Genomic DNA, 21,681 nt, shown 5'->3' with positions numbered 1-21,681 from the left:
TTTTAATGAAGAATCCAGGAGGCAGCAGCAGCAGGTGAAATGCAGGAGTTTTAATGAAAGTGTACAGTCCAGGAGCTCGTCACTCATTTATTTAAAGAAAAAAAAAATAAGACTCATAGTATCAGAAACAGACAAGCCTGTTATACGTGCATATACACCATGCATGTAGTGAAATGGGCACTGACACACATTATAATAGATATTAGCATGTCACACTTGTAATGATGTACTGATGCTGTAAATACAACATGGCAACAGGAGGAGGACATGGGGTGGTGGTGGTGGGGTTTCACATGTGACCTAAGGTTATTAGAGATTCTAATCCATGACCTATCACTGAATATCAACACTAACCCATACAGACACAGTATAAACAGTGTTAAGATTTGCTAAAAAATAAAATAAATAAATGTGCAGTTTTTGCTCAAATAAATGAGTCAAGCCCAGACAGAAGTGACATTGTTGGCTAACATGGAACTTTAGGCTATGTGTTCTTCCAGGTACAGTGGAATAGGTCCGTACTGATGCTTTAAGACATTAAAGTAAAGTCTGTAGTTGGTCGATCGGTGGTTCCCTTTCAACATGTTAGAAGCACTTAGAAACACATAAAACTAAAAAAAAATAAAAAATAAAATAGATAAACAATAGTTTGACCTCAATGTGACTGATCATGACTGAAAATGACAAATTCAGTACAGTAATACATTCTGTCAGTCTGGGCTGATGGCCTCAATTTGGGTAGTTCAGAATATTTACAGCAGGGGGCAGTGTTTGAGACTGGGCCTGCACGTCTCAGCCAACAGTAAAATCTATGTTCTTCAAGCTTTTGTCCAGTCTCTCCCACGGGTTTTTTTTTTTTTTCTTTTGCAGTTTTGGTAAATACAAAAAAATAAAATCTAATATTCAGTCTTTGTGCTTGAACAGTTTAAGAGCTGCAGCTTCAGGACAAGGCGAGATAATAAGAATAAAACACAGCCGCTTCTCCTGGTTTGCCACTCTGTCCCTTTTGTGTCAAAAAATGAGCTGCTGATGGTGAAGATGGTGAAGGAGAGACTTCACTGGTGCTGCTGCTCGGTGGCGAGAAATACAACGCAAAGTCCAATTAAAATTTCACCTTGTTAAAGCCCCAGTATGTAACTTATTTGGCTTTTTATTAGCAAAAATCAAATATTGCTTTCATAAATACGTATTTCACTGAAGTCAAATCACACCCTCATACAAATGAAAGCTTTCTCGTACCTTAGAATAAGTTGTTACAAGTCGTTACAAATACACAAGTGGGCGACGCACCGAACCGAGGCTGCCATGTTGCGTCGCCGTCGGCAAACCAACCGGATGTCATTTTACTCTACGAGAGAAAGACGGCAAAACGTGGGTCAGGTAAACAATACGACATCACCATGACAACATATTGTCACGCCTGTATTGTTTTGCCTCGTGCTGGCGGACCACTTGTTTACATAGACGCTTGTTTATCCTGTTACATGCAGCGTCTGTTGTCTGTCTGACATCTGCCCGATTTCACGTGAATGCAACATCAAGAATACGTTCCGATATGCAACCGCACCGCTAGATGGGGGGAATTCCTACATATTATACCTTTAAGCAAATTTGGTGAGCACATTTGGATCACCGGTCAGCTTTTAGGTTGACATGACATACTTATATATATTGATACATATCTAATTTGTTTGGAGGGAAATTAATGATAATAGTGCTTCTTTGAGAACATGTTGAATAAACCAGGTTTTCTAACATGTTTCCTGCTTGTTTTGTTGAAGGCATGAAATCATTTCATTTATAAAAACACTATTGTTAATTATTTTCCCCTCTGACTGTGTGGGAAAGATTTCTCTCCACACTCAGTGTCAGAGCAGCACAGCCAGATGACATCATAACATCACTATGTATTTATACTGTTAATCTTCCAGTTCATAGCTATCCAGGCACAAAGCTGCTGTTTGTTCATACGACATAAATATAACAAGGAGAGAACGGTAGAAATCAACAGGCCTCATACAACAGCCAGATCACATGTGTCCTAAACTAAAGACATCAGTATTCATTCCTGTTTTTGTACAAATCTGTGCAAAAAAAGAATAAAAAAAAAAAGGCCTGTGGGAGTTTTACATCTGACGGCAGTACGGGGACACTGTCTTCAGCAGGACCATGTGGACGGACTGATGGAGGCAGAAGCTTCATTCAAGTCCTGCGGGAGAAGCGGCACATATGAGCTCAGGCTGCAGGTTTGGCACTGTGTTCTCAGACATCCTGAAGGTTCTCACCTACAGTGAACTAATGGCTTGTTCCTTTCAATTACATCCAGAATATGATGTCTGCGTGAGTGATGTGTGTGTTTTTGGTTACTGTAAAATGTAACATACTAATGTTAAGAGGAGGTAAACTGAGGGAATCCAATTCAGGTTTTATGAAAATATTGCTGAACAATCTGGCAGCAGCGAAAGCGTCGCACGCGATGACAAACTGATGATGTGTTAATGGATGAACTGTCGACCTTTAGCAGCCAGCTGGAAGTAGCTGATTCATGTATTTACAGTCTGAGTGCAGGTCCTGGTGTTTGCTTGTTGCCGTTTGTGCTCGTTTCCTCAGAGCCTGGCAGCAGTTTAACTGCAGTTAGTGTGCGAGATGGGCCGCGAGCGGGGCTGTGGTGGGCTCTGATTGGCCGGTGAGGGGTTGGCGCTGTAGTCCTGGTTGTGGTTGTCCCGCCCTGCAAGTCGTTTGCCCTGCTCCTCCTTCATGAACAGCTCCACCATGAGGATCTTCTCTTTGTGCATCTGCAGGCTGATGTCTTTGGGGATGTCTGGGATCAGCCAGTCCACAAAGTCACTCATGAGCATCACCACGTTCTGCAGAGTAAAGTAAATTTACATTTATTAATACATTAGGTGCTCATCCAAACATCCAACACCTCAGAGATAAACCACATGTCTCCCCACAGTAACATTAAAGCAGGTAAACAGTATGACAACACCTTGTTTTATTTTGTGCTGAACTGATAAAACAGTAGCAGCAGATAATGTTCAACTTTGCAAACATAAGCCACCATTATGCTAGTAAACAGCGGCTTTAAAACACTTGACTGTTCACTGATGGTTTCATTTCAAGTGAAGCAAACTTTCAAATAATTCTACACTTTAGTCTCATATCAGCAATAATTATTTTACTTAGCATCTCGTTATAAAATTATTTAAATAATTATTTAAAATAAGCTAGATGTGGTGATGGACATCACTCGAATCAACTCGTCATTGCTCGAGTAACGCACGAGTAACACATAAAACATAATGATGCATGCGAAATAACTATTAACTCATTAGTTGTGTTTCAACACTGTGTGTGTACTTATGTGTGTTTCTGGGTTTAGAAGTTAACATCATCTCCCTGCTCTCAAGAGTCAATTAATTTCCACTCAATTAATAACCTCACATTTCTACGACGGAGTATTAGGGCCACATTGAGAAAACAAAAAAACACAGAATTCGAGAATAAAGTCGTGAATTTACGAGAATAAAGTCGTAAATTTACGAGAATTAAGTCGTACATTTCCTACGAGAAAAAAGTCATAACATTACGAGAATAAAGTCGTAAATTTACGAGAATAAAGTCGTAAATTTACGACTTTATTTTCAAAGTTTGTGATTTTTTTTTTTTGTCAATGTGGCCCTTATACTCTATTGTAGGCCATAAAGCATCAATTATTAATGACTTGTTTGTTTGCTTTGCCCATATAAACAATGAAACTGAGTGACATGTGTATCCATGTGTTTGTGGTGCTGAGTGTTGTGTAGTTCAGAACCTGAAAGACGATGACGAAGGCGAGGCGGGCTGCCAGGATGGCCCAGAACTCTTTGGACAGTTCATATGGAGTGTTGGACCAGGGTGGCTCTCTGTAGTCCTTGTACCTGGAGACAGAGGAGAAGGATTCAGAGGTTTCATTTGATGCTTTACAGTTTGTCACACAATCTTTATCAGTTTTATGAGAGATCTTGACCTGAGACAACAACAAGGTTTTAAGAGAATCCTTACCTGCAGGTGTCCACTTTGTAGCCCAGGTGCATTGGCTGCAGGGGGTCTGTGCCCGGCTGGAAGTCAGTGACGTTGAAGTAAGACAGTGTGTGGTCGATGAAGCCGTGCATGGTCCCGTCGGGGCTGTACATGTACTGGTAGACCAGCCGGGGGATGAAGTCAGAGGTGAAGGAGATGACGAAGGCCTGAGGGAGAGAAATCAGCTCATCTCTGTTCTCATCAGATCAAACAACCGTGACTCATCTTTTGTGGACGTCTCACCGGCCTGTTACACATTGCAGCTACATGATTTAGAAATTGGGCCTCTCTTAATATCATATTGTGTCTCTCCTATATAATTTGATATAGACAAGACCTGTTGATGTCATATTCCACATTATACAAATCTGAAATATTTATATATTTATATAATATTTAACTATATAAGTGTATTTTCAACCACATAAGTATATGAATGTGAAGGGTTTTCTGTCAGTAAAAAAAAAAAATATGTTAAAAAGTAATTAATTTATAACAACAGAAATACAACATTCCAATATCTTGCAAACTCTACGTAGAGAGACAGAGCTACGGCAGCAAAGACAGGTGTGTGTGTGCGTGCGCACAGCAGGTCCAGTGTGTTCCTGACTGATCAAAATGCAACACAAGGGCCATGTGTGCTCTTACAACTTTTTTCTATATTACCCTAAGTTCTTGTTCAACCACATCTACCTACTGTCATGAATGCAGCTCTTATAAGGGTCTAAGGCAGTGTTTTTCAACCTTGGGGTCGGGACCCCACGTGGGGTCGCCAGAAATGTCTATTGATAAAAAAAATGACTGATAAAAATATTTTTTTAAACTAATTATTATTCTTTTTAAGTTTATCATTAAAAACCCCACAGACAATCTTAAACAACTGTACTCTATACTTTGACTTTCTCAAATATAAATCCAGTTCAAATAAATGCAGTATATAAAATCTGAGGTGGTGCATCTTGATTGACGCGGGTCGCCAGAAATTTGTGAAAATGGGGTCACAAGCCAAAAAAGGTTGGGAACCACTGGTCTAAAGTCAGAGATGTTATTATGATGCTTTGTAAAGCCCTTTGAGACAAACTGTTGAATGATGGGCTATACAAATAAAATTGCCTTGCCTTGCCTTGCCTTGCCTCATAGTGAACACTAGATGTCAACATCGCTCCACATGCTGACTTCCTTGTGTGCTCTACCAGGGGTTTGGAGTGGTGTGTCCCTGCCTGTTGGGGATTCATATGCAACGTACAGTAGGAACATAATCTGCCACCTACACACTGTACAGCTTCAGACCAGGGACACTCCTGAAGCTGCTCTCTGCTCTGAACCATTTTTAGACGGAGAGGTCACAGCCTTGTTGAACCCAGCAGTCAGCTTGCACGGAAATTCAGAGATTGTGTCACAAAAAGTGCACACCCCTCTCATGTGAAATTATTTGTTTTGGCAGCTTCAACTTTTTTGAACAATGCAGTGTGAGACTTCCACATGACCATACAGCTACCCTTAGTCTGAGGTCTCACATGACTGATCCTCTTTGGAACAGTGCGTTTACCACTGAGGGACAGAGACGCTGCACATTCAAAGTGTATACCACAAACAACCTCAAACTCACTGAGACGTCTTTTAAATTAAGCTCTTCTAGGCCCATGACTAGAGACTCATTCTACTTGTGGCCTCTTGTGTGAAAAGTGTGGACACACCTGTGCTCCATGATTTGTCATTTCAACTGTAAAGTGATGATAAAGTGATATACTATAAAAGACTTACGTTGACGATGACTGCTACCTTGCTGAGGCCTCTCAGGAGGTTGTACCAAATACCTGTAGGTGTGAAAAGAGAAGAGGAGTTTCAGCACGTCCCCACGACATGACAGGAGCTCCTTAAGCATTAAGTGGACAGATTTCACCGTGGTATGTTGTGCTGTATGTGTGTGTGTCAGCTGAGGGGTGAAAAGTGCTCTTTACATCACTGCAGAAGAGAACCATAGACTTTGAGGCTGACTTTCTGTTCATGTTTGGTTATTTCTCTACATTAAAGAGACAATTTGGGTTTTTTGATGTGGGGTTTTATGAGATAGATGGGATGGACCACTGTGTTCCCAGCACCCACAGAGTGCACTGTATTGTGCAGCTCTCTAGTTGGGTACAGATATACGTAGATTCCTAAGAATCTAAATAATAGTTGGCATTTGAAAAAATGTAGAGCAGAAGTAAAGTTCTGTTTTCACAGGAAGATAAACTGCAGAAATATTTTACATAAAACAAACATTCAAGTGTTATTTCCTCATGTCAAAAATCCAAATTAACCCTTTGCAATCTTTCACACTGTCAGCTTCAGGTTGCAGACTATTGTGCGAATGAAGCAGCAAACAGAGACCGTTTGTCAGAAAGACAGTAGATTGTGTGTGCGGTGCATTTTTGGACATATAAGAATCTCACCCATCATTATATTTCATTGGTTTAAAGAACAACAGTTTGGTTTCATGTTGGTTGAAACCAGTTTGGTCCCTGGTAAAGTGAAGGCATTCACTTCTGATACAACTCCGTACTTAAAGGGATAGTTCAACATTTTTGGCAAATTGGCCCATTGCCATAATTCCTATAGTCATAGCAGTCGGTTCATTACCTTTCATTGTCCAAGCTATTTTTAGAACGGCAGAGCAGAGCCGCGAGCTGCTCAGCGCTACGCTACGGAGGCTAATGGGATTTCTTGGTTTCCCTCATCAAACTCATCAAATACACAATCCAAAAACTCCAAAACGCTCTGGTGGACAAGTTGTGACCTGCACATTCACCACGCTATGAGATAATAACAGAACGTTACGAAACGGAGTTGTTTTCGAGGTAAATACAGAGTCTGCTTGCTGAAAAACTGTCCCTGAATGCAACGCGCATCAGCGGTTTTGCATGAATTTACCTCTAAAACAACTCTGTCTCGTAACGTTCCGTTATTTTCTCATAGCGTGGTGAATGTGCAGGTCACAACTTGTCCACGACAGCGTTTTGGAGTTGTTCAGTTTGATGAGGGAAACCAAGAAATCCCATTAGCCTCCGTAGCGTAGCTCTGAGCAGCTCGCGGCTCTGCTCCGTCGTTCTAAAAGTATCTTACACAGACAAATTAAGGTAACAAACCTACTGCTATGACTATAGCGATTATGGCAATGGGCCAAATTGCCAAAATGTTGAACTATCCCTTTAAGTCCACAGTCCTCATCCTTCAAAATAAAGTTAAGGCGATGAAGAGAACACATACCAATGTCTTTAGCCTTGGCTGCGATCGGCCTCCGCAGCTCCATGACAAACTTCTTGGCGTCCAGGCGGATCTCAATGATGTTGTTCAGAAGAGCAAAGAGCGGTGCCAGAGGGAAGGAGGCCACGAACAGAGTCACCATCCCAAACTGAATGACTACAGGAACAGACAGGAGAGGAGAGGAGGCTGGATCAACACACTGTCAGGACACACACAACTCAGTAGTGGAAGGTTGCCTTGTGATTCCCCATGAAACGTGATTTTTATAGACAGCTCAAAAAAGCTGAGGTGAAAAAAATGAAATATGAAACAAGACTTGTCTATGTCTGGCCCATGTGTCCAGACATAGACTAGGTTGTGGAACTGCTGTTAAAAACTACTCTTGATGGAAAGTGACCAAAGCTGCTGGAAAAGTCACTTAATGTCGTTGGATGATGTAAAATGCTAATTAGCATACATGATGTTTTGTATTAGCATTCAGCCTACTGTCGGCCTACGCAGTATTTTAAAACAGGAAGTAGCTTAGGTTTGTCCAAAAGGTCAGTTAGTCACTAGTTTTGTTGCTAAGTTCTTTTAAGGGGGGAAAAAGAGTCTGGGTCTGACCCCAGTACATGTCTGGACTGTTTATGGTCAAATCCTTGTCGTTGTGTATGTGAGTGTTGTTCATCTCTGTGCGTCAGCCCTGCATTAAACTCAGCTGGGTTTGGCTCCAGCCCCCTGCGACCCTGCCTGGACAAGAAGTAGAGACAATGGATTTCTGGATGGACAAAATCCCCGGACACATAAATGAAAGACTGCACTGAGCTGGATTCACTGTAACATGATCACCTTCTGAAGATTTCTCTCTCCCTCCCTCTCATGCTCTGTCTGCCTGGTGAGGCTTATGTTCAGTTCTTCCTCGGCCTCCTTTAGTAATAATGATACATGTAATGAAAGAAGTTTATTTGCTGTAATGGAAGTGAGGCTCAGTGTGGTGGAAGTGCTCCTCCTCTTCACTGCAGTTGCTGAGCGGCCGCAAAACCAGTGCGACTGTGGCTCAGCACTCTGCTGAGCAGTGGAGGAAATGTTGGTCAGTCAGTCAGTCGGTCAGTCAGTCAGTCGGTCAGTCGGTCAGTTGGTCAGTCAGATTAAAGGGCTGGTTTTGCTGTTGTTGTCGTCCACACAAAAAAGTCACTAAAGAGTCTGAATCCCTGATATACAGTATGTAGCAACAATTGCACTAAGCTGGCACTGGTATTGTATTCACAGACTTCCCTGGCTTCAGTGTTGTGGCCCATACACAAATGCAGTACCCATATTATGCAGGCCTATATTAAGCATGTGGCAAGGTGAAGAGGGCCCGGGCGGGGATTGAACCCACACCTCCTGGGTAATAGTCATGTGCTTACCAGTCACCCAAAGGGACATCCCTTTGGCCAAGTAGCCAGGGCACATGATCAACTGGAGGCATAGTGACATTTATGTTATTTGTCTGCTGATATGACACATGCGGTTTAAATTATGTAAAGGGGGCTATACCAGAGAAGCTATACTTCCTAAACATGAACAACATCAACCCACTAACTCTAAACCTACACCTGTTCCTTCTGTTACTAACTGACTCAATGCACCACTATCTCATCTAACTGTCTGCTGTGCACACATTCAGCCGAGTATCTCTGTATAGATTGTGTAAAAGATGGACGGATGGAGCACTGAGCAGGTCTGGGAGCTGGATTACAGCTCTAAATATAAAGTGAATCACTGTTTTAACCAGTTGGGAGCAGCAGAACAAACCTTTTTACAAATGTTCAATTTTTTTCAAAAACAGCTGCCTGTGGCTCAGAGCAACATTCAAGAGCAGTGATTCTAGGACTTAATGATTAAATAAAACTCACAGGTCACCTATTCTGCCCTGCTAAGCCAGACCGCAGTAACTACGCGAACAGTGAAACTGAGAAAAATGGCTTTAAAGTTTTTTGATTTGCCTTCCAAATGTGTTGTAGGTAGATTAGTGAAAATACACAGATTTGACAGGTTTTCATGAAGTAATATTCATGCAATTAAATATATGACCACATATTTTACATTTTACCCCTAAAAAGCAGATACTGCGCTCTGGTGCCAGGTTTCCTTACACAGATAGACAGGTAATGCTGAGGCAAAGTGCAGTAACTACAATGTTGTTGTTTTCTTCCAGCTTTCATTACTTAATTACTAACTATGACCACCTCAAAAATGATTAATAATTTGACAGTACAAACTTTAGTGAGCTAACATTTAATGTCCAGTGTTTAGCTAAAGTTTTATGTGCTTGTGCTAACCTGCCGAAGCTAATGTTAGCTAGCTACCGTAACTGGCTAGCAGTGTGTAATAGAGCGCAGTAACTGCAGCTGAGGTACAGGGAAACAGATACAGAGTGCAGTAACTGTAGTTACTGCGGTTTGGCTTAGTTTCAAGAGTGATTTTGTAGTTACTGCAATTTTTCATACCTCATATCTCTAAAACTGAGCAAAATTGACCGCTGAAATTTTTACACAAGATAAAACATTTATTGACAAGTTCAATTTTACAAAAAACTCAATTTGGAATTTTCATTAGTTACTGCGGTCTGGCTTAGCAGGGCAGTATTGATATCACCTATGATATGGAGCGCTTGTGCAGGAGAATGTCTGCAGTGGAACAGTGGTTTTCTCATATTCTGCAACATTTCAATGCATTAATGGGACAGAGCAGTGAAGAGAAACAGGAAAATGACTGAGATCAGGAACTCTCTACTGAGGAACTTCTACCCTGAGGAACCTAATCACTCAGCTGCAGGTTTTGAAATGTCTGTCAGAAGTTTCCTTCTCTAACCATCTTGATCATCTCTGTTCTTTATGTAGTAGTAGACAACAACTATTACTGCAAAAATCTCACACTTCAATAATTGAATAAAGGTCAGACTTAATATACACCAATCAGACATCACATTCTGACCACCTGTCTGATATTGTGCTGGTCCCTTTTGCTGCCAAATACACAACAAACTGTGCTGCACTGTGTATTCTGACAGCTTTCTATCAGATGCAGCATGAACTTGTTCAGCAGTTTGGTCTGTTAGATGGGAGCACACGGGCCATGCAGCCTTTTCTCTCCTCACGTGTATCAATGAGCCTGTGGCAAAAAAGTGGTCAAAGCCATCAGGTTTGACCAGTTTGCTTCACCACTGTTCCTTCCTTGGACCAACTTTTGATAGATCCTGACCACTGCAGACTGGGAACAGCCCACAAGAGCTTCAGCTGCAGCACATGAGAGACTCAGTCGTCCTTGGAGAACTGGATCAAATCCTTACGCTGCCCATTTTACTGCTTCTAACACATCAACATGTTCACCTGCTGCCTAATATATCCCACCTACTAACAGGTGCTGTGATGAAGTGTTGTTCACTTCACCTGTCAGTGCTCCGAATGTTAGGCCTGATCGGTGTGTGTATGCATATGTTGTATGTACACAGTAAAACCCTGAATCTGTTTGTCCTTAAACACACACACACACACAGAAGTGTGTGGTGCAGATGAAAATGAGGTTTCACTCTGCCTCTGGATCCTGTAAAACTGGATTTGTTAATTGAAGCTTGATCACAGTGAACCGTCAGAGAGACCTTTGAGGAGATCAGTGTGCTTGCAGCTTGTCGTTATCCGAGCATGGTGTTTCCCTGAAGCACACACAACGCTGAATAGAGCTGACATTCAATGTCAACAAAGGTCAAACAGAGAAACAGGAGTCAGCTGTGTCTGTTGGTGCATACACACTGGATTAGGGTTCCCCAACAGAAAACAGTGAGTTTCACTCACACTGCTGTAAACGTGTTTTGTGTGTGTGTAAATCTCTCTGTTGCTGGGGTGTGTGTAGTTCATAAACCCTTTGCTCATGTGTCCAAAGCTTATCTAGAGCTAGCCTTATTGTTAGCTTAGCAACTGTGGCCAGTCTGCCTGGCTACCTGTATTATCTCATACCATCATTAATCTTACTTATTATTTGCTGTTAACTCATTGAGTGCCATTGACGTACATATACGTCAAACGCAGTTTTCTGCGGCTGGTAAAGGGGGGCGCTGTCGTGCACACTGTGAGTAATTTGGGGGCTTCTGGGCTTCTGGGATGCGTAGAACGAAGAAGACAGCAAGCAACTGCAGCAGGAGAAGTAGGAGAGCAGGCATCACTCTGCAGAGTAGGACGACTTGTTGTATTTTAGTTGAGTTTTTTTCTTGTTTTGTTTTTTGTACAATGAAAAAACATGTGAAATGAAATTTTCAGATGTCTTACATGTTTTTGAAGCCAAAATTAAAACGGATAAATCACTGTTTTCCTTGAGAGACTCTCTTTCACAAAAATGCATTTTTCTCAGCTTTCTAGAAAAAAAAGTGGTCTTTTTGGTGCAACCAGGCTCTATTCAACTTAAGATAAATCAAGAATGGAACAAGGTACAAACAAAAGTTTTTTCCCTAGTTAAATAGAGAGTCTCCTCTTTCCTTTGAGCTATTTGGTGTTTTCAGAGTCATAGTACAAAATATTCTCTGGGTCTTGAAATATTACTCAAAATGCCCCGAAATGCTGGCACATGGCACTGACCATTTTATAAAAGGGCTGGCACTCAATGAGTTAACAACTGTTAAAATTCTTCAAAAGCTCACTCTTTGTCTCATGTCAGAGAAACTATTTAATAATAACCAACTCAGTTTAATGACACTTGGTGTGTGTTTGTATTCAGACTCACTCATCTCCATGTACTCGGGGCTGAGGCCGACAAAAGGCCCCAGCAGGTGGTCTTTCTCGTGGCGGTGCAGGGTTTTGTTCAGCTCCTCCTCTTCCTTTGAGTCCAGCTCTGACTTCCTCTTCCTCAGCAGCTTCTTCAGCTTCCTGCTCAGAGGACCAGAGGTGGAGGAGATGTTACAGTATGTTTGTTTGTCAGTTGACAGTGTTACACAGGATGTCCTGATTGGATCAGTCTATGAATCTGTCTACCACTTACTAATAATAAATGGATAGCAATAGCCTTCACAGTTGCTAAAAAGTATATTATTAGCCTATATTGTCAATGGAAAAACACTTCAGCTCCTACTATCCAAGACTGTTTCAATGGAAAGAGTCATATACTGCAACACAAACTCTGTGGACTAATATGAAAAAATGTGGTGTTCTTTTCTATCTGCTATGGCTTGAGTGATAGTGAAGTGGATTTGGTTAACGTCCCGATGCCAAGGTAAATCACACCAGCCCTGTCTAATTGTTGGATTATGTGAAGGTGTAGGATGCTGTAGTTAATTTATTATGTGGGGAAGCTATGGTGCCCATTTTGATATAATGTCTTTACATTGTTTTTTTTTTTTTCTTAATGTATTTATTAACAAGAGCCTTTTCATTTTTATTATGTATTACTTTAACCAATTCTTTTTTTTCTTTTTTTTTTGGGTGGGTGGATATGAGATGGAGAATGTTTGATGAACTGTGGAGGCGGGGAAGCCTTTTTTTTTTCTGAACGAATTTTGAGCTGCATAAGATACTCCCCGCCTTCAACTTGTTCTGCCACTTTTTTTTCTCTCTGAAACTAAATGTATATCCCCATCTCTAAAAACTCTCAATAAAAGAGATAAAAAACCAACTTGTTTTGATATAACATCTTACTGTCTTTGTCTCAGTCAGTCCGGTTTTCATAAAACATAACAACGGTTGGTGTCTGAGTCTTGAAGCTCTAGAGAAAAGCTTCAGTTCCCAGGTGATAATGTGTTCAATGATAATGTTAAAGTGGCAACTGTATCAGAGACCTTTGCACATGTGAGTTAAGAGTTATGAAAATAATGTTTCTGAAGTGAAAACTGCATCAGAGTGATTGAGAAACACAGTGATGACCTGAGGCCTTTAATTTTCTTTTAAATCTTTAATCCCTCTGTCTCTTAGTAACATGTCATGTGGATTACAGGTGGATCACAGTGTATTACTGTAGGTCTGTGAATTCATCTTAACACTGTGGACTGTATGTACAGTACAGTACAGTAAACTCTGATGGAATTAACTGTGAGGAGGAGAACAGAGAAAATTGCAGGCTGCCAGAGTTCAGCAGGTATGTCTGGTTTGCAGGTAAGTGTGTCTGAAAAGCAGACAGCCGTTTAAATGGCTGCTCTCTGAGTGGGTGTGCATAATTTGTTCTGTGGCTCTGCACCCACATGTTGTGATGTGTTGCTCAGCTCGGTCTTTTTGTGCACCGGCGTTGTGGGTCTGTGCTAGAAATGCGTGTACGGCTCTGCACTCACGGTATGCCGATCTCAAACAGGTTGTTCTGGATGAGCTGCTTGCCCAGCATGGTGATGCATAGCTGGATGCACAGCTCCATGAGGCAGCCTGCGTGGGCACACTGGGGAGGGAGCAGGAGGACAGGAGTCAGGAGGTGACAGCAAATCAAAGTGTAATATAAAGTTTACAGAGCTGACTGTGGGACATTAAAACAACCAGAAATAGATCACAGCTACATTTATATACAGTACAGTGGAGGCTTCATCTTTACAAAGTTCAGGTCTGATTATATTAAAATTGTCAGTGTATCTTTTGGTCATTGGATTTTCTTTTGATGAATGGGAATTAAAAAACGTTTTTTTGAAATACAAAAAGGCAAGACTATCAACTGGCCTGATATAGACCAGTCCGGCCAGCAGTCTTGTAAATGACAACTTCCAGTGCCAGAATATGAAAAAAACGTTTGTTTTTATTTTTGTTATATAAAATAGAACATGAAAATTAAACTGTTTTTAAATTTTAGTGAATTGTTCTTTGATACTCAAAAAAAGAATGCTTTGTGTTTCAATTTTATTTTGTGTATTTCAAAATGAAAATCCAATAAACCAATCATTTTTTGTTTTTTAATTCCCATTCATCAAAAGAAAACCCAATGACCAAAAGATACACTAACCTAAAATACCACAATCATTTTATTTTTGGATTCTAATTCTAAAATCGAATTAAAAACTCTGTTAACCTTGTTGCTAAAACCACAAAACCCAGCACAAAGTAGAGAATTACCTCCTCCATTCTGTATGATCCAATAACATACAAGTAGTTTCCAGGACGCCCAACAAGCCTGTGAGTAAACACATGGTTAAAGGTTGTCATGCTGGTGAGGGAAAAAATGTACATGTCATGTACTGAAACATGCAGTGGGAGGTTTTCTGTTACCTGCCCCTGAAGAAGGCCAGGTACACAATAGGTGTGAAGGCATTGACAAACTTCAGGATGAAGGTTTTGAAGATGAGACGCTCTTCGAAGCTCTTGTCTGTCTTTGGGACCTCTGAGGGAAGAGAAAACAGGTCACATGACTTCATGCAGTAACATGAATGTATACACTGCAAAAACTCAAAATCTTACCAATTTGTCTCATAATACCTAAAATAAGGCTCATCACATAAAAAGTAGCTTGTTTTTAGACACTTTTTTCTTTTTCTTTTTTAACTTATTAAAGCTTATTTTCAAGTAGAAAAATCTGATAGTGGAGCAAGTTTTTCTTTCTTATTACAAGCACAAAAAAACTGCTTTCACTGGCAGATTTTTCCACTTATTTCAAGTGAAAATGTATTTGAAACAAGTGAAAATTATCTAAGAACAAGTTCATTTTTAGGTGATTAGTCTTATTTTAAGTGGGAAAAGATTAGTTTTGACTAGAATTGAGACATTTTGACAAGAAATAAGACAAATATTCTTGAAAGGATTTTGAGTTTTTGCAGTCTGAGACTGTGCAACTCAAATCACTTATATAATATAAACAATATTATAGAAATGCCTGCACAGGTGCATTGTGTGTTTGATGTGTGACATAAGGTAATGGTAGCTCTTCTAAATGGCTCATTCATTATCTTTTAACCTCTCATTTTGGAAAGCCACCAATAGTAACCCACAGTCTGGCATTTGTGAACAATCCTTCAAATGTATTTATCTTCTCAGTCTTTTAGAACTACTTCTGAGTAACATAAAAATAAGAATGCCTCCCTCAACCTGTGTTTCTTAATGTGCCAAGGCAGGAAGTCATTCAGACAGAGCTGTGGGAAGTTTATCGATCGGGAGGTTTCCAGTGGAGATGGACAGACTCTCCAGAGACAATAAAAGACGTCTTACAGGTGGAGTCAGTGTCTGAGTGTGTTTAATGAAATGCTCCTCACCAAGCGTGGTGAGCCAGCGGGCGATGGCGCCGTAGATTTCGTCTAAGACGATGATGATGATGAGGTTGATGATGGCGGCGGTGGTCTTCACTGTGGCTCTGATGTTGGACCGTGCTGCAGGGTAGTTGCTCATGTGCAGGGCTGCTTTAATGCTGATCCGGTAGAGGATGACCCCGAAGACTATGGCAAAGGTCACAGTGATCTACAGGAGAGAAGGAGAAGGAGGAGGAGGAGGAGGAGGAGGATGAGAGGAGGAGGAGGAGGAGAACAGGTCTAATATTTACTGATCAATAGTCTGTGTATGTGACAGCTTATGAAAAGTCTGCTGTTCTTTCAACATTCACCCTATCAAACTTAATTAGCAGCAGCAACAACAGGAAGGACTGGTGTAAACATGTAACTCCAGAGATATGATGTTTGGCTCTCAGAGGATACTGTACTTGTGATACTGTCTGTTTCTTTTTCACTGTAGAACTTGAACATGTTCATTGATTTATTTTGGTGTGTCTGCTTTTAACAGTATTGCTGTGGGTCTGCCTGACTTCAGTGTCAAGGTGGGTGCAGCCTGATTCTGGGCGGTCCCTGACGAAGATCACCACTGTGACAGAAAAGCTGTCACTGCTTCTTTAGTGCTGCTCTTTGTGGGAACTGTTTTGTTTCTCTGTATAGTAAGGATAAGTCTTCACTGTGAACATGTAGATTATGATTTGCTGTTATACCTAAAAAAAATTAATTGTACCAAACCTCTACAATGAGCCTCAGTGTGTAGCAGGCATGACAGTTTACACATGTGTTAAATCTGTGTCAATCTTGTATTTTTGTAAAGCTTTTGTTTTGGCTGTTGCCTCTTTCTGTGGAAACAATCATACTGTTAGGGCTGGGGTTCACAGGCACAAACATTTTATCTGATCTTAGACCATTATCACATCCGCCTATTAAAGGATAATTACAGTTTTTTACAATCTGGACCTTATTTCTAGCATAAAATACGATCATTTACTCACCCAGATAACTTTGGTGTCATTACAAGTCGTTCCGACGAAATTAGATCCAGCCGACAGCCGCGTATATCCGTATAATGTGAGTCTACAGGGCAGCGGAATGCAGCCTCTAAATAACACATTATCCGCTGCGAAACTCGTTAATTTCACCAATATTTTGTTATGATACGCTAGTGCTAATCCCCTCTGAGTCCGGGGCTAGCTGTTAGCAACATCCGTGGTCTGTAGGTTGACCTACTAACCTCTGACTTGGATGATGTCATCTCCGACCGCGGCTTGTTGCTACCGCTAATGCTACGGTCCGTTTCTGCGTGTTTCTGACTTGTCAGAACAAAATGAGCAGCTGGACGAAGTTCAGCTTCCACAGGCTTCCTCTCCACAACCTGGACTCACTAAAGCTCCGGCTAGTTGAGCTAAAAATGGACCCGAATGCCAAAGCAGAATCATTATTATCAGAATGAGCCGGGCAGCGCTCAGATATGACATCATCCAGATCAGAGGTCAGTAGGTCAACCTACAGACCCCGGATGTTGATAACAGGTAACCCCGGACTCAGAGGGGATTAGCACTAGCGTATCATAACAAAATATTAGTGAAATGAACGAGTTTCACTGCGCATGTGTTATTTAGAGGCTGCATTGCGCTGCCCCGTGTAGAAATAAGGTCCAGATTGTAAAAAATGGTAATTATCATTTAAATGTAAGGAGTTTTGAAACCCTCCCTGAGGGTCATCAAGTGTGTCACTCTGTCAGTGAGTACTAGTAACAAAATGAAAACTTAATAAAAGGTTTAACAAAGGGATTTGGTGGCATTTTGGAAGCAGGGGCCAAACCCAGAATAGAAGCAGCGAACACAGAGACCCATGGGTGGGTTGTAAACCTTATCACTCTATAACTCATCACAGTGAGGAGGGAGACTGGAGACTCACCAGGAAGAACATCATCACCACAGTCGTCAGGTAAGCTGGCATTCTGTCTGTACACGTCAGCTTCACCTTCTCACCCTGCACCACACACACACACACACAAACATACACAGCATTATGTATTTATTTGTACCATGAATATAATCTCATGCTGTATGTTAATGTGTGTTTCTGCTGCCACAACCGTATGACATCTCCTGTCAGCAGCAGCTCTTTATGCCCTGGGCACACAGATGCACACAGTACACACATCCTAAACACACACACACACACACACACACACAGACACACTGTGCGGCTCCAGTGGAGCAAAGCTAACCACGCCCCGAGCTATTGTGTCACATTCAAGCCTACTGAGAATTGGGTCAGGGAGCCCAAGTGACTGTGTGTGTTTATGTATTTGCACAGTTGTGTGTGTGTGTGTGTCCTCTTCTGTGTTTCATGAAAAGATGATAAAGAAGAAGCGACCTTAGTACAAGACAAATGTCTAAAGGCTGATCATCAACATGAACATCCTTCACTACATGTCATCTCGAATGTGTTCACCCCACACACACACACACACACACACACACACACACACACACACACACACACACACACACACACACACACACACACACACACACACACACACACACACACACACACACACACACACACACACACACACACACACACACACACACACATTGATGAGACTGCTCCACTGGTCAGGGCTGAGTGTGTGTTTCCTGAAAGTAAACGACTCACTACTTGAACCTGCTGTAATAATTATTTATAGGAAGATTTTAAGAACTCTGTCATGATCAAATGAAATTAATGACAATCATTTAAAGGGATAGTTCAACATTTTGGCAAACTGACCCATTGCCATAATAGCTTGTTACCTTTATTGTCGGTGCAAGCTATTTTTAGAACAGCGGCGCAGAACCGCGAGCTGCTCAGAGCTATGCTACGGAGGCTAATGGGATTTATTGGTTTCCCTCATCAAACTCATCAATACACAATCCAACAACTCCAAAACGCTCTGGTGGACAAGTTGTGACCTGCACATTCACCACGCTATGAGATAATAATGGAACATTACGAGACAGAGTTGTTTTAGAGGTCAATTCATGCAAAACTGCTGATGCGCGTTCGCGTCTGGAGCAGATTTTCAGCAAGCAGTCTCTGTATTTAGCTACAGGTACCTCTAAAACAACTCGTAACGTTATGTTATTATCTCATAGCGTGGTGAATGTACAGGTCACAACTTGTCCACCAGAGAGTTTTGGAGTTGTTGGATTGTGTATTTGATGAGTTTGATGAGGGAAACCAAGAAATCCCACAATGAGCCTCTGTAGCGTAGCTCTGAGCAGCTCGCGGCTCTGCTCCGCCGTTCTAAAAATAGCTTGCACCGACAAATAAAGGTAACAAACCTACTGCTATGACTATAGGGATTATGGCAATGGCAATCTTACAAAGAAGCTCTGCCATAAGTGTGTGACCTACAGTTCAGATCAGCAGAGAGTCTGGACAATCACAGCTCTGCTCAGATTATTGCTATGCTTCATTTTCAGTTGGTGTGTTTCTGTTCATGTGCAGCTCAAGATGAACTGACACAGTACTGATGTCTCTAGAACTTAGTTTCATACTTTAAGAGGCTTTAAAATATGAATTATAAAAACAATCTTAACCCATCAATGAATACTCATGATTTAAAAATAAAATAGCCTAGAGCTTTTTATTTTCTATTTATCTTAATATCTTACAATATAAGATTAAGGGAATGCTTTATTTTCTTTTGACATCCCTGGTCCTCCACTGAATGGTGCATCTGAACAAAGTGGTGATTTTAGTGTGGTATTAAATGTGGAGCTGCTGTATTTCACACTGTGTGAATGGCTTATGATGAATAAAACATTTGACAGGGAAAATATCATTGACAATGACGATGTGGCGGTGCTGGTGAAGGAAAAACTGAGTAATTTATAAAACATTAAGCTGATTCTGGACTCCACTCATCGGACTGAATATGTTCAGTTTAAACCCAGATAAAAATCAGAGTGAACTTTTTTTTACCTTGGGGGTTGAATGTTCCAGTCTCATCGTCTTTTGCATGACCCGGAACTCGTACTCTGCTCGGTTGTGGTCCTGGAGGAGAAACCAGTCCAGATGTTACAGTCATTGATACTAGTGTGTATTAGTGAGCAGTCAGAGAGCAGGACAGTAGAGACATTGAGGTCAGCACGGTGTGTTTAAGTGCAAGAGGAGAAAAAAAGCATTGACCATGCACCGAGAAAACATGAAGTAGGAAACACAAATCACATATCTAACCATAACCCACAACCAAACTAATAACTAGTAACTGAACTTTAAGAGTCTCAACAGGTGAATAATGATAAATAATAGACAACTGCATCAATATAATCTCTATTGTGTCCAGTACAGGGTGAGACGGGATCATCCCTATGTTCCCCGGGTCCTATGTTCCCCACTTTGTATGGGACCGGGGAACATAGGACCCTTTTTCTAAAAAAGGGTTCTATGTTCCCTGCTTTTCCCCAAAAGGACCCGGGGAACATGCAATTTTTGTACCCATACCTGGAAGTGGAGTTGTGAGTGACTTGGCATATTTTTGCGATTTTGAGTTGTGACTTTGAGTGAGAAGTGTAGGCTAATTGTCCCATTGGTTTAGGCAATGAAGAAAGGAGTTGGTTAAGTTTAGTAAAAAGACCAGGTAGAGGCTAGATAGGCCAGATAGATAGAGTCCAGATAAGTAGAGAGAGTCCATCGACCAGCAACAGCGGGGAACATAGGTCAGTTTTTCAGAAAAAGGGTCCTATGTTCCCCAGTAGGGGTGGGAGAAAAAATCGATTCACATATATATCGCGATATCTTTTTTGACGATTTTTAAATCAATTTTTTTTTTCAAAAATCTATAAAAAAATATATATATATTTTTTTTTTAAACATTTTTTTAAATATTGTGCAATGTGCATTTGTTAGCCTTTTTTACATACAGAGAGTACAGGTTTTGAAAAGGGTTTAAGTTCACTTTATAATGGAGTACCTGTTAATTTATAGGCTCCTACAGTATTTGTGTGCAGATAAATGTTAAAAATGCAGACTAAAAATCGAGAGAATCGCCAATATTGTAGAATCGCAATTTAAATCGAATCGCCATCCAAAAAATCGTAGAAGAATCTAATCGGGAGAAAAGCATATTGTCCCAGCCCTATTCCCCAGTATGTATTGCGACCGGGGAACATAGGACCCTTTTTGGTAAAAACGGGGAACATAGGACCCATTTTCAAAAAGAAGGTCCTATATTCTCCTATAGGCGAACATAGGACCCTGGGAACATAGGTACAGTACGCTCCCAGTGAGACTTAGCAGTTAGCAAAAATGCTTTAAAAAAATGCTAAAAAAAAAAAATGCTAAAAAAAAAAAGAAAAAAAAAGTCTCTTTGACAGTGATGTCACTGAATGCTGTCGAGGACCATAAAGTGAACTCATCTGTAAGATGCAAGTGCAATGCATGATGGTATATTTGCTTGGTTAGTGACCATCAAATGAAAATTACTTTTCCTAATACATTGTGGACGGTATATTTATTATGAGCCCACTATTGGGTATTACCATTTCTCTTATGTGTGTGCGTGTGTGCATGTGGCTGACTCTGATTTTGTGTGAAGTTCCACACGTTGGTGTGCGTGTGTTGTTGTCGGATAACGTTTTCACGATGAGGGGGAACGTAGAATGAATATTTTATGTTATGTAATATGCAGCCAGAGGCGAGTGTACAGTAGCCTCTGTCTGCAGTCAGCAGAGGAGTGAAGACATGTGATCACAGCTCAGGAGGAGACAGACAACCGTCCCCGTAACTCCTCACAACTCTGCATTACTGCTGTCAGTCACCGCTACAAGTTGTCGACACAACGCTGACATGTTGTCACTTTTTAAAGTTGACACAGTGAACATGTCACCTAACACTCATTAGCAGACAGAGCTGGTTCTGTGCACCTGATGAAGAGAAAGTCAAACATTCCCTCCCTCCTGTCTCAGTTTCATTCAGCTGCAGTGAGACGTCTGAGCGTCCACACAGGAAGCTGTTTTACATGTCCTCAGTGTGGGACAGTGTGTGCTGTGGATCTCATATGAGAAGAAAAGTCAAGGAGGCAAGAGGAGCAGAGAGAGAGAGGATGAGCACCATCAGGAGCAGAGAGAGCAGCTACTGTTAGTCACTTTGAGGGAGAAAGGGTCAGTGTTAGGAACCAGTGTCCGCAGGACAGGTCT

At 41.1% G+C, this 21,681-nt stretch overlaps 1 protein-coding gene across 1 annotated transcript in view; it reads right to left on the bottom strand.

The window, feature by feature from the left end:
- Positions 1–2,624: 2,624 nt before the first annotated feature.
- The window catches only part of ano1a (anoctamin 1, calcium activated chloride channel a), a gene marked incomplete at both ends in the record, with an annotated part of 46,349 nt that continues 27,292 nt past the window's right edge, over positions 2,625–21,681 (bottom strand). Inside the window, 12 exons of the mRNA XM_084001658.1 lie at positions 2,625–2,867; positions 3,818–3,923; positions 4,048–4,232; positions 5,830–5,882; positions 7,315–7,467; positions 12,049–12,191; positions 13,583–13,683; positions 14,346–14,403; positions 14,499–14,610; positions 15,476–15,677; positions 17,405–17,479; positions 19,466–19,537. Of these exons, the coding sequence (XP_083857784.1) occupies positions 2,625–2,867; positions 3,818–3,923; positions 4,048–4,232; positions 5,830–5,882; positions 7,315–7,467; positions 12,049–12,191; positions 13,583–13,683; positions 14,346–14,403; positions 14,499–14,610; positions 15,476–15,677; positions 17,405–17,479; positions 19,466–19,537 (1,503 nt within the window). The remainder of the gene's footprint in view (positions 2,868–3,817; positions 3,924–4,047; positions 4,233–5,829; positions 5,883–7,314; positions 7,468–12,048; positions 12,192–13,582; positions 13,684–14,345; positions 14,404–14,498; positions 14,611–15,475; positions 15,678–17,404; positions 17,480–19,465; positions 19,538–21,681) is intronic.

Source organism: Trachurus trachurus, assembly GCF_905171665.1.
Source record: "Trachurus trachurus genome assembly, chromosome: 3".
Taxonomy (NCBI): domain Eukaryota; kingdom Metazoa; phylum Chordata; class Actinopteri; order Carangiformes; family Carangidae; genus Trachurus; species Trachurus trachurus.
The sequence above is the reverse complement of the archived record's forward strand: the minus strand, read 5'-3'. Positions and strand labels throughout refer to the sequence as shown.